The sequence below is a fragment of the Grus americana genome, chromosome 1, assembly GCF_028858705.1.
Source record: "Grus americana isolate bGruAme1 chromosome 1, bGruAme1.mat, whole genome shotgun sequence".
In the NCBI taxonomy this organism is placed as follows: domain Eukaryota; kingdom Metazoa; phylum Chordata; class Aves; order Gruiformes; family Gruidae; genus Grus; species Grus americana.
Genome location: NC_072852.1, coordinates 40680056 through 40696828, shown reverse-complemented (window position 1 = coordinate 40696828; position 16773 = coordinate 40680056). Strand labels below are relative to the sequence as shown.

Genomic DNA, 16773 nt, shown 5'->3' with positions numbered 1-16773 from the left:
GAAGAGCCATGAAAATGTGGAGGAAAAATGTGTAGTAAAATCTTTCCTGCGCTCTAATTGCAACTTTGGCATTCTCTGAAGGATACGTGACTGAAAAAGCAAATCCACCATTATATTTGCAGACACTTCAGTTAACTGATACAATGGTTAGCTGAACCTTGGAAAGACAGCAGCCAGGGGTTAGCGCAATCTCTGCATGGGACTGATTTAAAAATGCAAGAGGAATGTCCCATGTGGGCACAAGGAACTTATCTTGAACAAATATTACCTCGAACAAAAAAATTATCGTGAACAAATTATCTAGAAAAATTGTCTTGAACAAAGCCATATTTTGAACTTACACCAGCAAAAGGCAGATGAGAATCTGGCCCATGTACTTACAAAGTTGGGGGGGGAGGTTGACCATATAAAGCTGAAACTGTGTGCTGTTTGATAGACTCAAGGAAGTGAAAAAGCTACGAGTGAAAACATTACGCTGTTAATGACAAAGTACAACCTTTCTCTTCACTTCAGAATCATTGATGGATTGTATTTAAAATGAATGGTACAAATGTTCAGGGAAATTAATTTTTTTCTGCTTTTGTTTTGCACAAACTTTGATATTGATGCAAAATACCTGTTTGCACCGAAAATAAAAACCTATAGAACTGACAGGTGCACTTAAAATACTTAGAAGTCATACAAGCCACATTTATTGGCATCTAAAGGATCGTTTATAAAAATGTAGAGCTGCTTTTAATTATTTTCCTTTATTTGTCTTAGATCTCCAAGATGCAGACACTTCTGTATGGAGTACTAGAACTACATCCTCCCCTTTAAATGCTGTTACCTCTAGGCCTGAAAATCTGCTGAAGAGTAGCACAGAGATGTTCATCAGGAATGTGACTGAACACTTCAGTAAAAATCTCATTGAAAACCTCTACTTTGACTCGAAATCTGCAGTAACAGAGAAAGCCTGGATTCCAACAACTACTCTTCAATACTCTAGCACCACAGAAGAGGTAAGGCAGAAGAATTATTGATTGATTTTTATTAAGCCTGCTCCACTCTGTGGAGCCTGATAGCTATTACAGGTGGATATTTGGTGGACTAAAGAAAACCAAACAAGCTACAGGACTAAGCTTTGTTCTTTATTTTGATGGGATGCGTCGTTCAGGCTCATAGAAGCACAGGTGCAGAAAAATTCTGCTTCTTTTGTACAGCATGATGGTGGTGTGCACGATGCATTGGGAAAATCTCTGAGCTAGAGAGAAATGCTCAGGATACGTGAGGAGCAATGGAAAGCTCATGGACGGATGTGGCAGGAGCCATGGGATCCTGGTTACCTGCTCTCAGTGCCTTAGCCTCTGCCATTGATTTGTTGCATGACACGAGGTTCTAGCTCTAACTACACTCTAAGAATCACAGTGTGTCTTATGACCTCATTTAGGATATTTGAGTCCTAAAATTACATACGTGGTTTACAGATCAAAGCAAGTGAAATCTGAATTCTTTAACTTGTATTACAAGTCAAGGCAGGGTCAAGTTAAAGCTGGCCTTGACCCCGGTCGGCTTATCTACTGACCGACAGGCAGAGCAGAGACACAGACGCTTCTTGATTGCTGCTCTGCCCAACCACAAGCAGCCCTGGCAGAGGAGGGGAAGAGGGGTGCTGGCCCCCTCCCTAGAGCTAACAATGGGCGTTCAGTACCTCCGCATCAGTTTCTGGTCTTCCTTTTCTGTGTGGGCAAGGCACAGTTAAGTAATCTGACAGTAAATCTGGAATCACCATTGGCAACATGTGCATGGGCAGTTAGAGCTGAAGGATGCAGGACATTATTGGTATTGCTATCAACACATAGTGGTTTAGAACTGAAAATCCCTAAATTCCCTGTGGCTTCTTGTCCAGGAGACCACACTGCACTCAATGTATTGGGGCAGGCAAACATGTTGTTTCAGTTATTACTTTGGGTGTCAGTGTTACTGTGGATGAGACTAAGAAATGTGTTTTGTATTTGGGAGGGCTGTGTACAGAGCAATCTGTACAATCTGGTATGAACAACATCACTAGAGACAGGGGAGAAAGGAAACATAGTGTCACCCAGGACTATGCTGACCCAAATAGCCAACTCAAAGGTTTATGGACCTGTCACTGCTGTTCTAGAGCTGATGAGGGGAAAGGACTGAGCCGATGATGGATGCACTGCACCCCATACCATAGCTGATGGAGATAGTTCATATAAAATATGATTATTCTGGCTTAGTGCAGGCAGACTGAGCTTATTTCCCTATGCTCTCTGTTCATATGCATACCTCCTGTACAGAATACCGGTCTCCCGCAAATTGAAATCTCCTATTTAATCTGGTGTTACCCAAACTGCCTCCAGTGCTCCTACTAAATTATCCCATCAGTGCTAAAGAAAGCATAGAATCATAGAATCATAGAATGGTTTTGGGTTGGAAGGGACCTCAAAGCCCATCTAGTTCCAACCCCCCTGCCATGGGCAGGGACACCCTCCACTAGACCAGGCTGCCCAAAGCCCCATCTAACCTGGCCTTGAACACTTCCAGGGATGGGGCCTCCACAACCTCTCTGGGCAACCTGTTCCAGTGCCTCACCACCCTCACAGTAAAGAATTTCTTCCTAATATCTAATCTAAATCTATCCCCCTTCATTTTAAAGCCATTACCGCTTGTTCTGTCACTACATGCCCTTGTAAACAGTCCCTCTCCAGCTTTCTTATAGGCCCCCTTCAGGTACTGGGAGGCTGCTAGAAGGCTGCCCAGAGCCTTCTCTTCTCCAGGCTGAACAGCCCCAACTCTCTCAGCCTGTCTTCACAGGAGAGGTGCTCCAGCCCTCTGATCATCTTCATGGCCCTCCTCTGGACTCGCTCCAACAGCTCCATGTCTTTCTTGTACTGGGGAACCCAGAGCTGGACACAGTACTCCAGGTGGGGTCTCACAGAGCAGAGCAGAGGGCGAGAATCAGCTGCCTCGACCTGTTGGTCACGCTTCCTTTGATGCAGCCCAGGACATGGTTGGCTTTCTGGGCTGCAAGCGCACACAGCTCGATCATGTTGAGCTTCTTGTCTACCAACACCCCCAAGTCCTTCTCCTCAGGGCTGCTCTCAATCCATTCTCTGCCCAGACCATATTTGTGCTTGGGATTGTCCCAACCCACGTGCAGGACCTTGCACTTGGCCTTCTTGAACTTCATGAGGTTCACACAGGTCCACTTCTCAAGCTTCTGGACAGCATCCCTTCCCTCCAGTGTGTCAGCTGCACCACACAGCTTAGTGTCATCGGCAAACTTGCTGAGGGTGCGTTCAATCCCACTGTCAGTGGCACTGTTTGAACTGAAGCTACTACCTCCCGGGTTCGTACCCCAGTCACCTCCTGATTCACATGATTTGCACTGAGCAGGTTGCTTAGGTCAAAGCTTTCAAACCAGAATCCTGACGTTAAGCACTCTAAGCATATCCATAAAAAAAATAAATTCATTAATATCTGTCCCTTAGAGCCTCCAGATGGGTCTGGACATTTGAATCTAGATACATCAATTTAGAAGTGCAAACTTAAAATCTTTGGCCTCCATATTCCAGTTTTTCTCTTTAGAGTGAAGTTAAAAACATTTCAGTCAAACTAGCAGGGATGTTTAAAGGATTAATTGGTTTAACATGACACTTTGAAAACACTAAGTAAGCGCTGAGTATTGTTGCTAGGAAGACAATATCTCCTATGAACTGCATTTGCCCAGGCTAGGTCCTCTTCTTTGTAGAAGTAAAGCCTTGATGTTATTTGGCTCTAAGTAGACTTATTTTGGGGGGGACAATGGTGACACTTCAATCGAACAAAATGTTTGGTTTAGAGCAGCCTCGGATTTCAAGTAAAACTGCAGCTTGCACTTTCAAACCATGACAAAAGCTATGCAAAGCCCATTTCCTCTTGATTAGAGAGACAGAGAGAGAGGTTGGTGTTAAAAAAAAAGAAGTCAGGAAACCTTGGGAAAGTGTCTGAAAGGGACTTTGGAGCCTGCTATTAGAGACATGTCCGGCCACTCCCAAAACTCACTTCCAGTTCTTTTTTTTTTTTCTTTTTTCTCTTTTAATTAGTTTCTTGGCTTGCCACACAGATCTGTAAGTGTTAAAGGCTGTGTGACTGCTGATTTGCTAAAAGCCCATTTATTCAATTTATTCAGTCTGGAAATAATTACTCGCATTATCTTGGCTATTCTATATAAATATATTGCCACCAGTGAACGATGGACCCTTCCTGTTTTATTCCAGTGCTGGCAGAGACATCTGTGTCAGACCTTACCCTTACAGCAGCTTTGTGATGGATAACGTACAGAAGGAAGTCTCAAAACCCTTAATAAACCAGTACTTTCCTACTAATATAGCAGAGTAGTTTTAAAGATTTTACAATAGCAAGAATAAGAGTAATAAAGTAGGAACTTCTAAATTATGGGCAATGCTGAGAAGCAGCAACATCCATTTTCTGCACACATTATCTTACATTAGCTTGGACAGACAGACTGACATTTCCAAGGTCTTTAAATTTCACTTGTGGTAGTTTCAATTTCTTTCCTGGCATTTATAAGTTTGCACTGATATTTATTTATTTATTTATTTATTTATTTCCTCTATTACATCTACTTAACTAATTTACACCTACATATCTGAATTACATCTTCCCTGCAAATTCAGATTATGGATGTTGTCAAAAATCCCTACAATGTGAGCTCCACTTTCCAAGAAAAGGAAGGTTACTCTAGGTATTCTCTTCTTTGGAGAGGGGTCTGTAACCCAAACATCCCAATAAGCTTTCAAATTTATTCTTCTCAGTGCTGGAAAAATTTTGATGTGGTTTATAACATTAAGTCCAAAAAGCACTATCATCTAAAAAAGAATTTACACTGTAAAACTCTCTCACCTTGAACTGATAATAAGACACTTATGTCATTTTAGTCCTAGCTTAGGTCTAATACACACACTTTGTGTTTTCCATCAACGGTTTGTTTTTGGGGCATGGTCCCTCCTTTTGTCCGAAGTACGTCAAACATCTCTTCCAAGGGTGATCTTCTTCTGCAGCGGGCTTGAGAATGGCATAATAACCAACACATATTTATATCATCACTTAAGGTGATGTTCATAAAGTTATTAATCATCATAAAGTTATTTATTTTGTAAAGCCCAACACTTTCAGTGCCATGTCCCGAGGACCAGGCACGGAGCTCCACTGGGACCGATGAAGCTTCCCATAGGTGCGGATGCCACCCATGAGTGCTCAGACCTTCGGTGTCTGAACAGAAGAAGGAGAGCTAAGGTTTTTCAGATATTTCTATCTTGTCTGACAGGCTGATGCCCAGAAAAATCCTACAGCAGCAGCTCCCATAGGCAAACTGATGTTTGCAATCACTAGCACCTTTTTCTCGCTGAAACAGGGCAAAAGTGAAATGGACATGGTGAATTTGCTTGAGATGCTGTTTATAGAAGTTAAAATCCCATCATACGGTACAGAAAGATGCAGAAAAGTGCCATTCCTATGTGAAGAAAGTAAATGCGAAATTCCTCCCCCTTTCTGCAATCTCAACTTTACCCCATTGTTGCTAGGCTGTTGCCTATTTGAGTATCTGAAGGTCCAAAACACTTCTGGCTACGTTTCTTCACCCTCACCCCACATATACATATATGTGAGTTTTAAGAGACTGAAACCTAAACAAGAAGGAAATGGGCATGCATGACAGACATGGAGAGCCGTGCAGCGGCTGCAGCCGATTCGGAGTTGCGCGCAGCTGGTTTGGTGCGGTCTGAAAACCGGGAGACTTTCTTGCTTTCTGTGGTGTGTGTAATTTTAGCTTGGGAGTTATTCAGGGGATGTGGGAAGGAATTGTTTCAAGGACACAAGTCAATGTGAAACAAAACAAAAAGCTGAGATAACTTGGCCGCTGACAGACAGGCTACTCCTCTTGCCGGCGTGTGGGGCTGCGGGCTCTGCCAGGAGCCTCCTTGCCGCAACGCCTCCGGTCATGGTGCCGCAGGGGCGGGGAAAGGATGGAGGCCTTGGTGGTCCGCAGCTAATCTCTAAAAATGTCAATGTTTGGGACACAGGAGCTGGAATGGCGGTTTAGTGATGGCTGAGACCAAGAGGAGATGGGGCAGGTGGCAGGGGTGAGGAGAAAGGGGCATGCGAGGCAAGAGAGCCATTATGTGAGGGAGGCACAAGGCAAGGCGGGCATCAGGCGAGGCAGGTGTGAGGCCAGGCGGGCATGCGGGGTAGCAAGCATGAGGAGATGGGGGCACATGAGGCAAGGTGGCCATAATGGAAGGTAGGTGCAAGGCAAGGCAGGCATGAGGTGAGGTGGCCATGAGGCAAGATGGGCATGAGGCAAGTGTGAGGAGAGGTGGCCATGAGTCGAGGCAGCCATGAGGTGAGACGGCCATGAGGGAAGGTGGTCAATGAGGCAAGGTAGCCATGAGGTGAGGAGGCTGTGAGCCCTCGCGGGTGTCATGTGAGGCACAGCCAGCGTGAGGCAGGAGTGCTGCCGGCCCCCCAAAAACGAGGGGCCCCCGAAAACCAGGAGGAACGGGGGGAGAGAAGCCCCAGAGGAGAGCCGACACAGGGAGGAAGCAGCAAGGAAGGAACGGAGGTGGGGTGGGAGAAGAGCGGGGAGGAAGGTGGGACCCACAAGGAGCGAGGGGCGGCGACCCGGGACCCGCCGCCCGCCGCCGCCCCCCCGCGCCCCCGAGGTGGGGGCGCGGGGGGGCGGCGGGTCCCGGGTCGCTGCACTTCGCCCCCCGCAGCGAGACGCGAGGAAATCGCCTCTTGATTGCGGAAGTTGGCGAAAAGGGCTTCGGCAGAGTCAGCCCGGGTCAGAATGGCAGCGTGGGAAGCGGCGGCCGCCTCCCCCGCCTCCTCCGCTCCTCCTCAGCCGCGGGCGGGCGGGCGGGCGGCGGGCAGCTTCCCCCCCACCCCCCCCCCCCACCCCACCCCGGTGGCAGGGAGGCGGCGAGGCGGCCGGGGCAGCACCGAGCGTATGCAGCAAGCGGGCGGCCCGGCAGAGGGCTCGGCGGCCGCCGCGCGGAGCCCGGCGGGGGAGCGGTGGGCCCCCGGGGCCCGCCGCGGCCACTTCGCTTGTTCGTGCCCCCCCCCAACCCCACACCCACCCCCGCCGCCTCCCTTCCCCTCCCCGCGAGGGTTTTCGGGGTTAAAAAGTGTCGGCGATGCTGAGCTATGGAGCGGGATTCGCACTGTGGACGGCGCTGGCCCTGACCAAGGTGAGCGGGGGGAGAGGGGGGATGCGGGGGTCGCCCCTCGCAGGTCCCAGCCGAGCCAGGGGGACGCAGGCGGGTTTGTCCTGCATCGGCACAGCACGCAGCAGGGAGCGTGAGCCCAGGGGACCACCGGCGGCTGGCGGAGCCCGTCGGTTCTCTCAGAGTTTTCCCCGGTCTCCGCAGGCCGCGCCGGGGGAGGCAGCGGGATGCAGCGCCAACCTGACGGAGCGGCGCGTCGCCGGGCAGAGCGTCCAGCTGCGGTGGGGTGCCGCGGGCCGCGCCTGCAACTTCAGCCTGACCGGGCGCTCCGAGGACGGGGAGGCGACCGGCTGCCAGCCCGCCCCCACGGGCAACGGCTCCTACGGCTGCATCCTGCGGGGCCTGGAGGCCGGGACCTGGTACCACCTCCGCATCGAGCCGCTCGCCGACGGGGAGGCTGTCAACATCTCCGTGCAGACAGGTACGGGCGGAGCATGGCACGGCAGGTGCTCGGGAGCCGGGAGGGACGCCAGGCTTTTCCTTCCCGTCCCCTTGCTTCAGCCGGCTGTAAGAGGAGGAGGGTGATGCATTTACGGCTACTGTAAACGTACAGTGTTTGCTGAACGTACCTATCCTGCGCTTGAGGTCTCTACCCTGCTGCCAGGCATAACCACTGCCTAAAGTGAACCAAGCAAGCTTGAAAGGAGAAGGTGCTGTGCGGAGACTAAGTCAGTGCTGGGAGTATGTTTCTGCTGCTCCCTTAAGCTGCCATCCAGCAGAATACTTCAAAAAGTAGTAGCTCTTAACGTCCTTTGTGCTCATGCAAAACTATTGGCTTTGTGGTTCCTCTGGTGACAGCTTATTTACTGTTTTTAAAATACAGTCTATTTCATGGCAGGTAGATCCTGTTCAGGGATAGCTCACAGTTTCAGCCCATTTCTATACTTTCATTCTGTCTAACAAAGAGTCTAAAAGTCAGAAAGTAAGGCTGAAACTTATTGCTTGTATGTTTTCCTTGAATACATCCAGTGAGGTGTTATGATGTACAGTTGCGTGCAGAGCATTTATAGTGTCACATCCATGACTGGCTGTAAAAATGTTCCAGCAGCCTGCCAGAGTGCTGCCAAGGAAAGACTCCTTTCTGCGTATGTGTTTGTGTGTTCATGTGAACAACTCATCTGCGAAGCAATGAACAACATAGAGCCACTGGCTGCAGTGACAGAACTGGACTCTTTCTACCTGTATTAGTGTTTTTCTTAAAGATGATGAAATATAGTATTGTCTAATCTGTGACTGGTGGTAACACAAGACTCAAACCAGAGATGTCTTAAATGAGGTCCATCATTAAATGCCTCCCTGATTTGCTCCTGAAGACTTAGCTTCAGAGCGGTATTTTGCAGTATTAGTATTGAAGATTACAGCAGCCAGATACTTAACAGTTCAGAGACGTCGTTTACTGTCAGACCCTTTTCCCAGCATTAACTGTACAGATGCATTAAATACACTCCATTAATTTGTTTTGGGAACTCAAGTTAAAAAAAGTCTAGCAACAAGTCTGCTGGTGTGATAGCTATACAGTAAGCACAAGTCATGTCACTTGGTGAAAAGGAGTAACGGTTTCTGTGCAGACAGTGATTTAAATCATTGTCATGCATCATGAGAACCGTTTTGAATATTGATGACTTGTAATTTGAAAACTGAAAGAATAAATTAACCGTTATCAGAGTGACTGGTATAAGTCACCATCATTGCTGGATAGTAGGGATCTATTATTGAACACTTGCATAGAAGTAGACAAAAAGATACCACTTTAGACCGCCTTTTGATTAATGCATAATCATTTAGACAGTAACTTGTACGTGTCATTTATGACTTTTTTATCAGTAAATAGATTTTGCAAGACTATAAGATGATAAAAGTGATTGGGAGCAACTGCTGATTATAGTCATATTATGTAGCTGACTTCAGAGTGAAAAGGCTGATTGAAGTTTAAGTTGAAATACTGCAAATTAGTGGATCATAGTTGAAGTGAGGTTTATCTTTGGATTTTGGATAGCAGAGATTAGTCAAAAGCATGAAATAAGAGTAGAGGAACCATGGAGGTTTCCTGCAAAGACAGCTACTCAGATTGATCTGTGGTTTCTCGCTTCCCTTGGTTCAGTTACATCTGTTGCATTCTTTGATCATGTTTAAAATACACAGTTAGCTCCAAAATCTGTCAATTTATTTTTTTCTAAAGAATATATAACATTAGTTATGCCAGTCAACAACCCATGTTGTACTGTCAATATTATGCATTTCAATGCAGAACGAGGGAGGATTATTCCTCTGTATGTTTCCACTAGGGGCAGCATTTTAAACCAGTTTTCCGGAAAGTTTTTCACCTGTTCCTTTGCAGCTTGATGTCAGTAAATTTGTTTTACGATCTACTGAGTCTGAACATCCATAGGCATATATTCCTGGAAACTGTCCTGTGAATGTGGATGTATGAGCAATATTTTCAGCCATATTGTAAACAAAATTCCCACTGATTTGAATGGTAGCGGAACTGAGCTATCATGGGCTGTCTAAAAATATGGTGTCTGACCTTGGTACTCAGTGAGGTTCCCTTCCTGAGCTCGTTGTCTAAGAAAGATGGGCTTAAGTTGTTCATTAGGTGCCCAGCTTTCTCCACTGACTAGAAAAGGAGCCCAGGTTAAACCAGGCACCTGAAGTTTAGATGGTTGAAGTTAAGTGAGAGGAATCCCATCTCACGTGTTTACTTTTGCAAAATGAGGTTTTGAACATCTGTATCATCTTAATACAATAAATGTACACAGAGAAAGCAGCAGATTAGTTTATATACCTAGTTCAGAAACTTTAAATTTTTGCTCATATTCAATGTGTTAAAATTTTCATGCGCTCATGCCTCTTATGAGTTCATTTCTCATCATGTTTCTTACACAAAGTGCTGGAGTAGCTAAGCCCATAAAATCTAAAATATTTTGTTAGATTTTGAGTGTGATCTGTTCTAATTAAAGACCTAAGGTAAAACCGATGAATAATGTGTACTGTAGTTGCAGTTGTAATGTGAAGGCTTGAAGAGGATCAAATGCCTAACTTAATCTGGCCTTTTGAGTATTTAATTTCACATTAAAATCATACTTGTGATTTAAGTCTATGTTGTTTGCAAGTTTGATATTCCAATAGAGTAAGTACACAGCTCACCAAGACTGCATAAACTCTCAGGTAACACCAAACCCTTTGTGAATCTTTGAGTAGAGAAGCAGCTTCTATTCCACTTGTGGATGCATAGATCTGAAATCTAATAACGTGTGGAATAGTGGTACAGTAATCCACACTAGTCCACTAAGGTGGAGTCTGTTATGTCTCTTTACTCAAGAAATTTTGATCTATGGGTTATCAATTTAAAATGGCAAGTATTTAATCCTCTAGAGCACAACTGAAATAGGTCCTCCAAAATGATGGAAAATACGATCACATACACACTGTATAAGCCAGGTATACACAGGCATGGAAACACACGTACCGTGTTCGCAGTTGTGCTATTTTGGTAGACCAGGAAATGAAGAAAAAGCTGATAACACCGTTTATCAGCTCTGAGCTACACATAAATATTCCACTGCAAACCTGAGATTACAGATGTTAGTAGGCACAAGTGTGCATATTTATTTCTGATCAATATTTACCATTTGTTACAGTTTTTGAATATATGCATAGAACAGCACATAAAACCATACAACTAGTCAGCATGCTTGACATCATTGTAAAGTTGGGATGATACACGCACCTGTTGGTCCTTCCATGTTATCTTCTTTATTGTTCTCAGTAAAACTATTTCTGTGACTGAGAGCTACTCTATAACAAAATATGGTAGGATTGTGTCTTTCTTGATTTCAGATAAAATACTTTTTAAGTTCTCAATTCTCCATGTCTGTATACGAGCATAACTGTGTATTTCAGTAGTGTATTTTCAGTGAGTGACTACGTCTTTAATTAAAATTCTAGTTAAAAACAATAGTATATGAACAGATCCTAAATTGCAGTTAAATTTATGAATTTCAGTTCTGAATTTGAATTCTGGTCTTGAGAGCCATGAAAAACAATTTGGCAACTCCCCCGCTTTCAAATATATCTTCTATAATAGACTTATAAATACCATTTTCAACATTGTTTTCTACAAAAATATTGCAGTGATATATTTTTTTACTGCCTAATCGAAGCCACCTGCACTGAGAGAACTAACAGGTAAATAAATTTTTGTCAGAAAAATTGCTAAATATTTGAATGAAAAGAACTCAAAAATTCTACCATCTAAGACACAGTCTGGTATAGTATTTTTCCATTGTAATATGTAACTCTGTAAATGCCAGAAGCGTGGTTTGGCCATGTGTTCGCTCCTGTAAATTTCAAATTATTTGGGACAAATCTGATTTATTAGCCATCTGTAGGAACAACTACTGTGACATGGCTCTGACTATAGGCTGTATAATCCTATAATCCATAATCACATGATGGTTATGATCATTGCCTCAAAAGGCAGAGTACAAGAAGAATATAAATAACCATGTAGCCTGTTCTGAAGATTTTCTAGGTTGCGTATCATCCCCCCAAAATTAATATTTGTACTTCATAAGAACAATGAAACCAACCCTCTTAATCTTCAGAAAAGTCCTTGTGAAGTAGGTTACTGTTTTATGAAAAGGGAAAGCTAGGAAAAAACTGGATGATATGGTAGGAAGGTGGCTGAGACTAGAAGTCAGGAACTCCCCATTACTCAGTCCTGGGCTCATATCTCTCAGTTATTTTTTTTTTTCCTCCTGCATAAGGCGGGGGTGTTTCTGTGCCTACAGGCTGTATTTAGGAGTCATGTCATTGGGATTGGACGTAACCATATCTATAATTTCTATAAAATGTATCTATAGCAGCTGTGCCACAAAAGTGAAAACGGAGGTGCAATGTAATTCAAACAACACTAAGTCTTCTGGAAGACTCCTTTGTAGACCAGGAGACATTAATTCATATAGTATCAAATAGTATAAAAATATCTTTGTGAAAATATTTTATTTCTGTGATATATCAGTGTTGTATCGTTGCCAGCAGAGACTTGTATAACAATGTAAATGGCTTTTTAAGTGTTTGTTTCCATCCAGGGCTCTTTCAGCCCAGGCACTTCCCAATCTCATTGTTCCTTTGTTCTAGCGGATGTACAAAGCACTGAGTGTTTTGTTTTCTGGACCAGATAGATTAGATAAAGTCTGAATTTCTGAACTTCACCTTCTAGGCACGCAACTCTTTTCTTTGCTAATGTACCTTAGAAGACAGATTGCCCAGGACAGTATAAGCGCTTCTAAAAGTGTTGGAGGTGTCTTCTTTTGTAGAATTTGGCAAATAATGCGGGTTACAACGTTGATTACTTTTGCAGGAGTATCGAGCAGTCAGCCTTATCCTCACTTTGTCAGAGAGTTAAACTTCTTGACAGTTACCATGACTTTTCTCTTGATACCAGTCAAATTAAAAATTTTTTAGCTGTCTGTGCATCTGACCATATATAGTGTTGGAATTTATTTCTGACACCCAAAGTTTGACCTTTCTGATTAGAACAATTGCCTTCAAGGAACAAGTTTATACCCCCACTATTCACTTTTGCCAGCATAATAGTCTTTAGTGGCTTAGTATATATTATAGGTGGAGCTGGTAGTCAAGCCTATTGTTAAGATTTCCTGACACTTTTCACTAAAACCTCCTGTCTCAGTTGCTGTAACTGGGTGAAATTTTAACTGTTTGGCCTGAAGTTTGATGTGCTTGGTCTTTGGCTTGAGTTTTAATTTTTTTTTTTTTTTTTTTTTTTTCAGATTTAAGCAGAGTTAGTTTGGCCTTAAAGAAAGAGGTCAAGAAAATGATAGTTATTTTTATTTATTGATTTTGTTAATTTAATTTTCATCTCTTTTTCTGAAGAGCACTAGCATCTCCGTGGTCCAAAGCAGTAATCTGAATTTAAGCAGAGACCTAGGTTCAAAGGGACACAGTATTTTTCACAGAGTCACGGGCTGGTTGAGGTTGGAAGGGACCTCTGGAAGTCATCTGGTCCAAGCCTCCTGCTCAAACAGGGCTACCTAGAGCCGGTTGCCCAGGACTATGTCCAGATAGCCTTTGAATATCTCCAAGGAGGGAGATATTCCCTTGAAATTCCTAATATACTTGATTGACAGAGCATACCACCAAAACATCAGTATGTTCTCAGCAGAGCTTTGTAAAAAGTAATTAAATCCTCTGCACCATCCAGGCTTTGAAGAAGAAACAGCTTAAAGGCTACTACCCCCACGATACCCATGCCACTGTATTCCTAGGGTGGGGGTAGGTTCGACTTTGTCCTTTCAGCCTTTACAGTGCAGTTTTTAATTATGTGATCTCACACTCTTTCATCTGCCTTGTTCAGGGAACCAGGCAGCTATGACTGCATTGGAAAAATGTTTTTATTCTTCTGTGTTTAAGGCACTGTTCTTATGGAGACCTCAATTCTCAGCCTGGATGCATCATACTCTCCCTGTCTGATAATGGCAAGAGTAGCCAGAGTGTACTCATGTGGAAGCCAAATTTAGTTGTTAAATTGTTGGGAAACCTTTATTCTTTAACTTCGCAACTTGTGAATGCTTGATTTTGCTGCTTTGGGTTCTTTTATGACACCTGTTTAATATGCAATTGCTTAACCTTATTGGAAGACATAAATGTCAGTACCTTAGTACATGAACGTGTAATAAATTTCTTTTGGTTTGCATGAAGTCTTGTGAGTGATGAATACACCTGGAGAATATAAGCAACCAGAGTCTTTTGTTTTGGTCAATGTTTGCCATCTCTTTAGAGTTATTGTATTTTACAGGTGATTTTACTTGAGAGCTTCTTAATAAAAAACATGATGAACATTGAGAGTTTCTCAGAGAAATAGTCCCAATTAAATGTAGTTCCTAAAAGTTTGCCCAATGTACTGTTTGGGTTTTTTTAAATTTATATGAAGAATACTACAGCAGAGCAGAAGCATATTCTATTAGAATATGTTTGAAGTGGTTGAACTTAATACTAAAACCAAAGAACTGTTTCCCTTTAAAATAGTAAAAATGCTCATTCCCATTAGTGATAAAGTATTTAGCATGAGTGCTAGGAAATGAAAGCTGCTGGTACAGTTGTATCTATAAAGCTACATTACACAGAGGCATGGAGTGTAATTTGCTGGATTTTCATGTTTGCTGTTTCTTATTAAAGTTGTTACAGTTTTACTATCAGCAGATTTCCAAGCTTGCTATACACACTGGCTTGTTATATACACAACTGGCAGTGTTTTTCTGTGTGAGTGAGAGTGTACACATGTACCCAAGTAACATTTCTTAATTCTTACAGGACTCTTGTAGACAGGTTTCAGTGATATGCTGTTTGTAAGTGTAAACAAAAAGACTTTTTGAAAAGCGTTGGCATCATGATGATGATAAAAGGAGAGTTTTTAAAGGGTTTTTGTGCTGCTATGTAAAACTTGAGACACTCCCAATGCAAGATATATTAGTGTATGTTTTCTGATTTTTTTTTGAACTGCAGATCCCTTACCACCACCTCGTTTTGAAATTAATAAGGAAAAAACTACCCTCACAAGCTTACAGGTTCAGTGGGATCCTTCCTCAGGAAAGGTAGACTTGTATAACCTAGTATTATTTGATCATGATAGTAAAAAGATACAAGAAGTCTCCATACCAGGAAGAATTTCAAAAATGGAAAACACTTTTTCCAGTCTCATCCCTGGGAATAAATACAACATTGTCCTCCGTGCAGTTGCTGGAAATAAGAGTACCCCAGACCTTCACATAAAGGGATCTACTGGTATGTCTTCTTTTACTGTAGTTCATCTAAATAAAATCACTTACAGTATTTTACAGTTCTGCATTTTGAAATTAACAAATATATATCATTCTTCTACCTGGCAAGATGTAGATACGTACATATCTATTGATTATATATAGAAATAAACAAAACATACATCTCTGACTAACAGAAAGAGTTGTTTGCCAAGAATGAAGGCATGTTGTTATGATGTATTTGGACGTAAATTTGGGGTTGGGTTTTCACTAACCCCAAAGAACTTCAACATATTTCAAAAGTACAACTGTTCAAAATTGGTGAAATTGTGGAGATAACCATTAGGCCTTAAGCATGTGGTTTTTATTCCAACAGTGCCATCCCCTGTGAAAAACATTCAGATCACTGTCAAGACAGACACTATCCATGCTTCATGGTCTCCCGGCTCTGGGCACGTGGATCGTTACAGGCTGGTGTTACTGGATAATCATGTCCCAGTTCATGAGATTCACCAAGAAGATCCTCTGACCTCCTACACTTTTTCAGGACTTACAGCCGGCCACCTGTATAACCTCTCTATCATAACCCAGGCTGCAGGATTGGAGAGCAGCAGTTTTCAGACTGTCAGGACAGGTATGATTTCAGAATTCCTCGCAACAGAATAAGAAGCTAAGGCCATAATCTAATAGTATTACAGGACATATTGCAGAATAATAAATGATTCCTGTTCCAAGTGCATGTTCCCAGACTTCAGTGGCTGAATTACCCTTGGCAGGTATTTCTCTCCAAAGTCTGTAGAGGGAGCTAGAGACACCATAAGCTTATTTAGTTTCCTAAGTTACCATTACAGCAAAGTTAGCAGCTAAATTTGCTTTTACGGTGTCTGCAGCTAAATTAGCTGCACTGCTTAATGCAGGCAGCTCCATTAAACATGTAAAGTTAGGTGTTAACAGTCTGAGCCCAAGTGCCCTGGTATCACCTCGTTTCTGTGAAAGAGGTTCACCTGACTTTTTCAGTGAATTGAGGCAGTGTGTAGCGTGGTTATTTCACAGTATTGGAGACTGTTTAACTCCATGATTCCTACTTAGCTGAAAGAGAGGTGTAGAGCTTGTGAGTTTTGCAAAAAAATATTTTCTGTGTCTTTTTTTCTCTGAATTGCGAAATACCTGAACTTCTGAAGAGAAGTGGAAAAAAAAAGGTAAAGCGGGTTAAGAATTTTAAAATTGAATGTTGGCTGGGTTTTGGGTTTATTTGGTTTGGGTTTTTTTTAACAGAGAAGTATTGATTCAGGGAACCAGAGTTTTAGAAGTGAAATTTTTTTCCAGGAAGGTTTTCCAGAATAGAGTTCTGTGGTCATAAAGAGAAAAATAAGATGACATCCTGCTAGACCCCAATGGTTAAAACACTTATGTAAGCAAAAACAAGACCATGCCTTTGCTTTCCTTAATTTCTGGCAAACGTAAGGTGCAGTTTCTTCGACAAAAATCTCACCGTGTAAACATAATTTAATATTAGGTGAACAATATTGTGATGTCTAGGGCACATAGATGATGCTGTTGTCACCTAGCACTGGCTGTTCTCGGGATTATACTCTTGGTTTATTTTATTTCTTCAGAATTTTTTGTTTTTTCCTGTTGCAGGTTGCAAAAATTTTAAATCTCTCAGATTTTCTCAGAACAAAAAAGCACTCCATCTAGCT

At 42.9% G+C, this 16773-nt stretch overlaps 1 protein-coding gene across 4 annotated transcripts in view; it reads left to right on the top strand.

Annotated features, from left to right (window-relative positions):
* PTPRB (protein tyrosine phosphatase receptor type B) overlaps positions 1-16773 on the top strand; it is a 69705-nt gene that overhangs the window by 10105 nt on the left and 42827 nt on the right. For 3 of the 4 annotated variants that reach the window (XM_054832727.1, XM_054832717.1, XM_054832707.1), the window contains exons 3-6: positions 763-1001; positions 7437-7713; positions 14820-15098; positions 15450-15707. In XM_054832727.1, the coding sequence (XP_054688702.1) occupies positions 763-1001; positions 7437-7713; positions 14820-15098; positions 15450-15707 (1053 nt within the window). Of the gene's footprint in view, positions 1-762; positions 1002-6802; positions 7257-7436; positions 7714-14819; positions 15099-15449; positions 15708-16773 lie in introns of those variants that run through there. The other variant, XM_054832736.1, reaches the window with a different exon arrangement.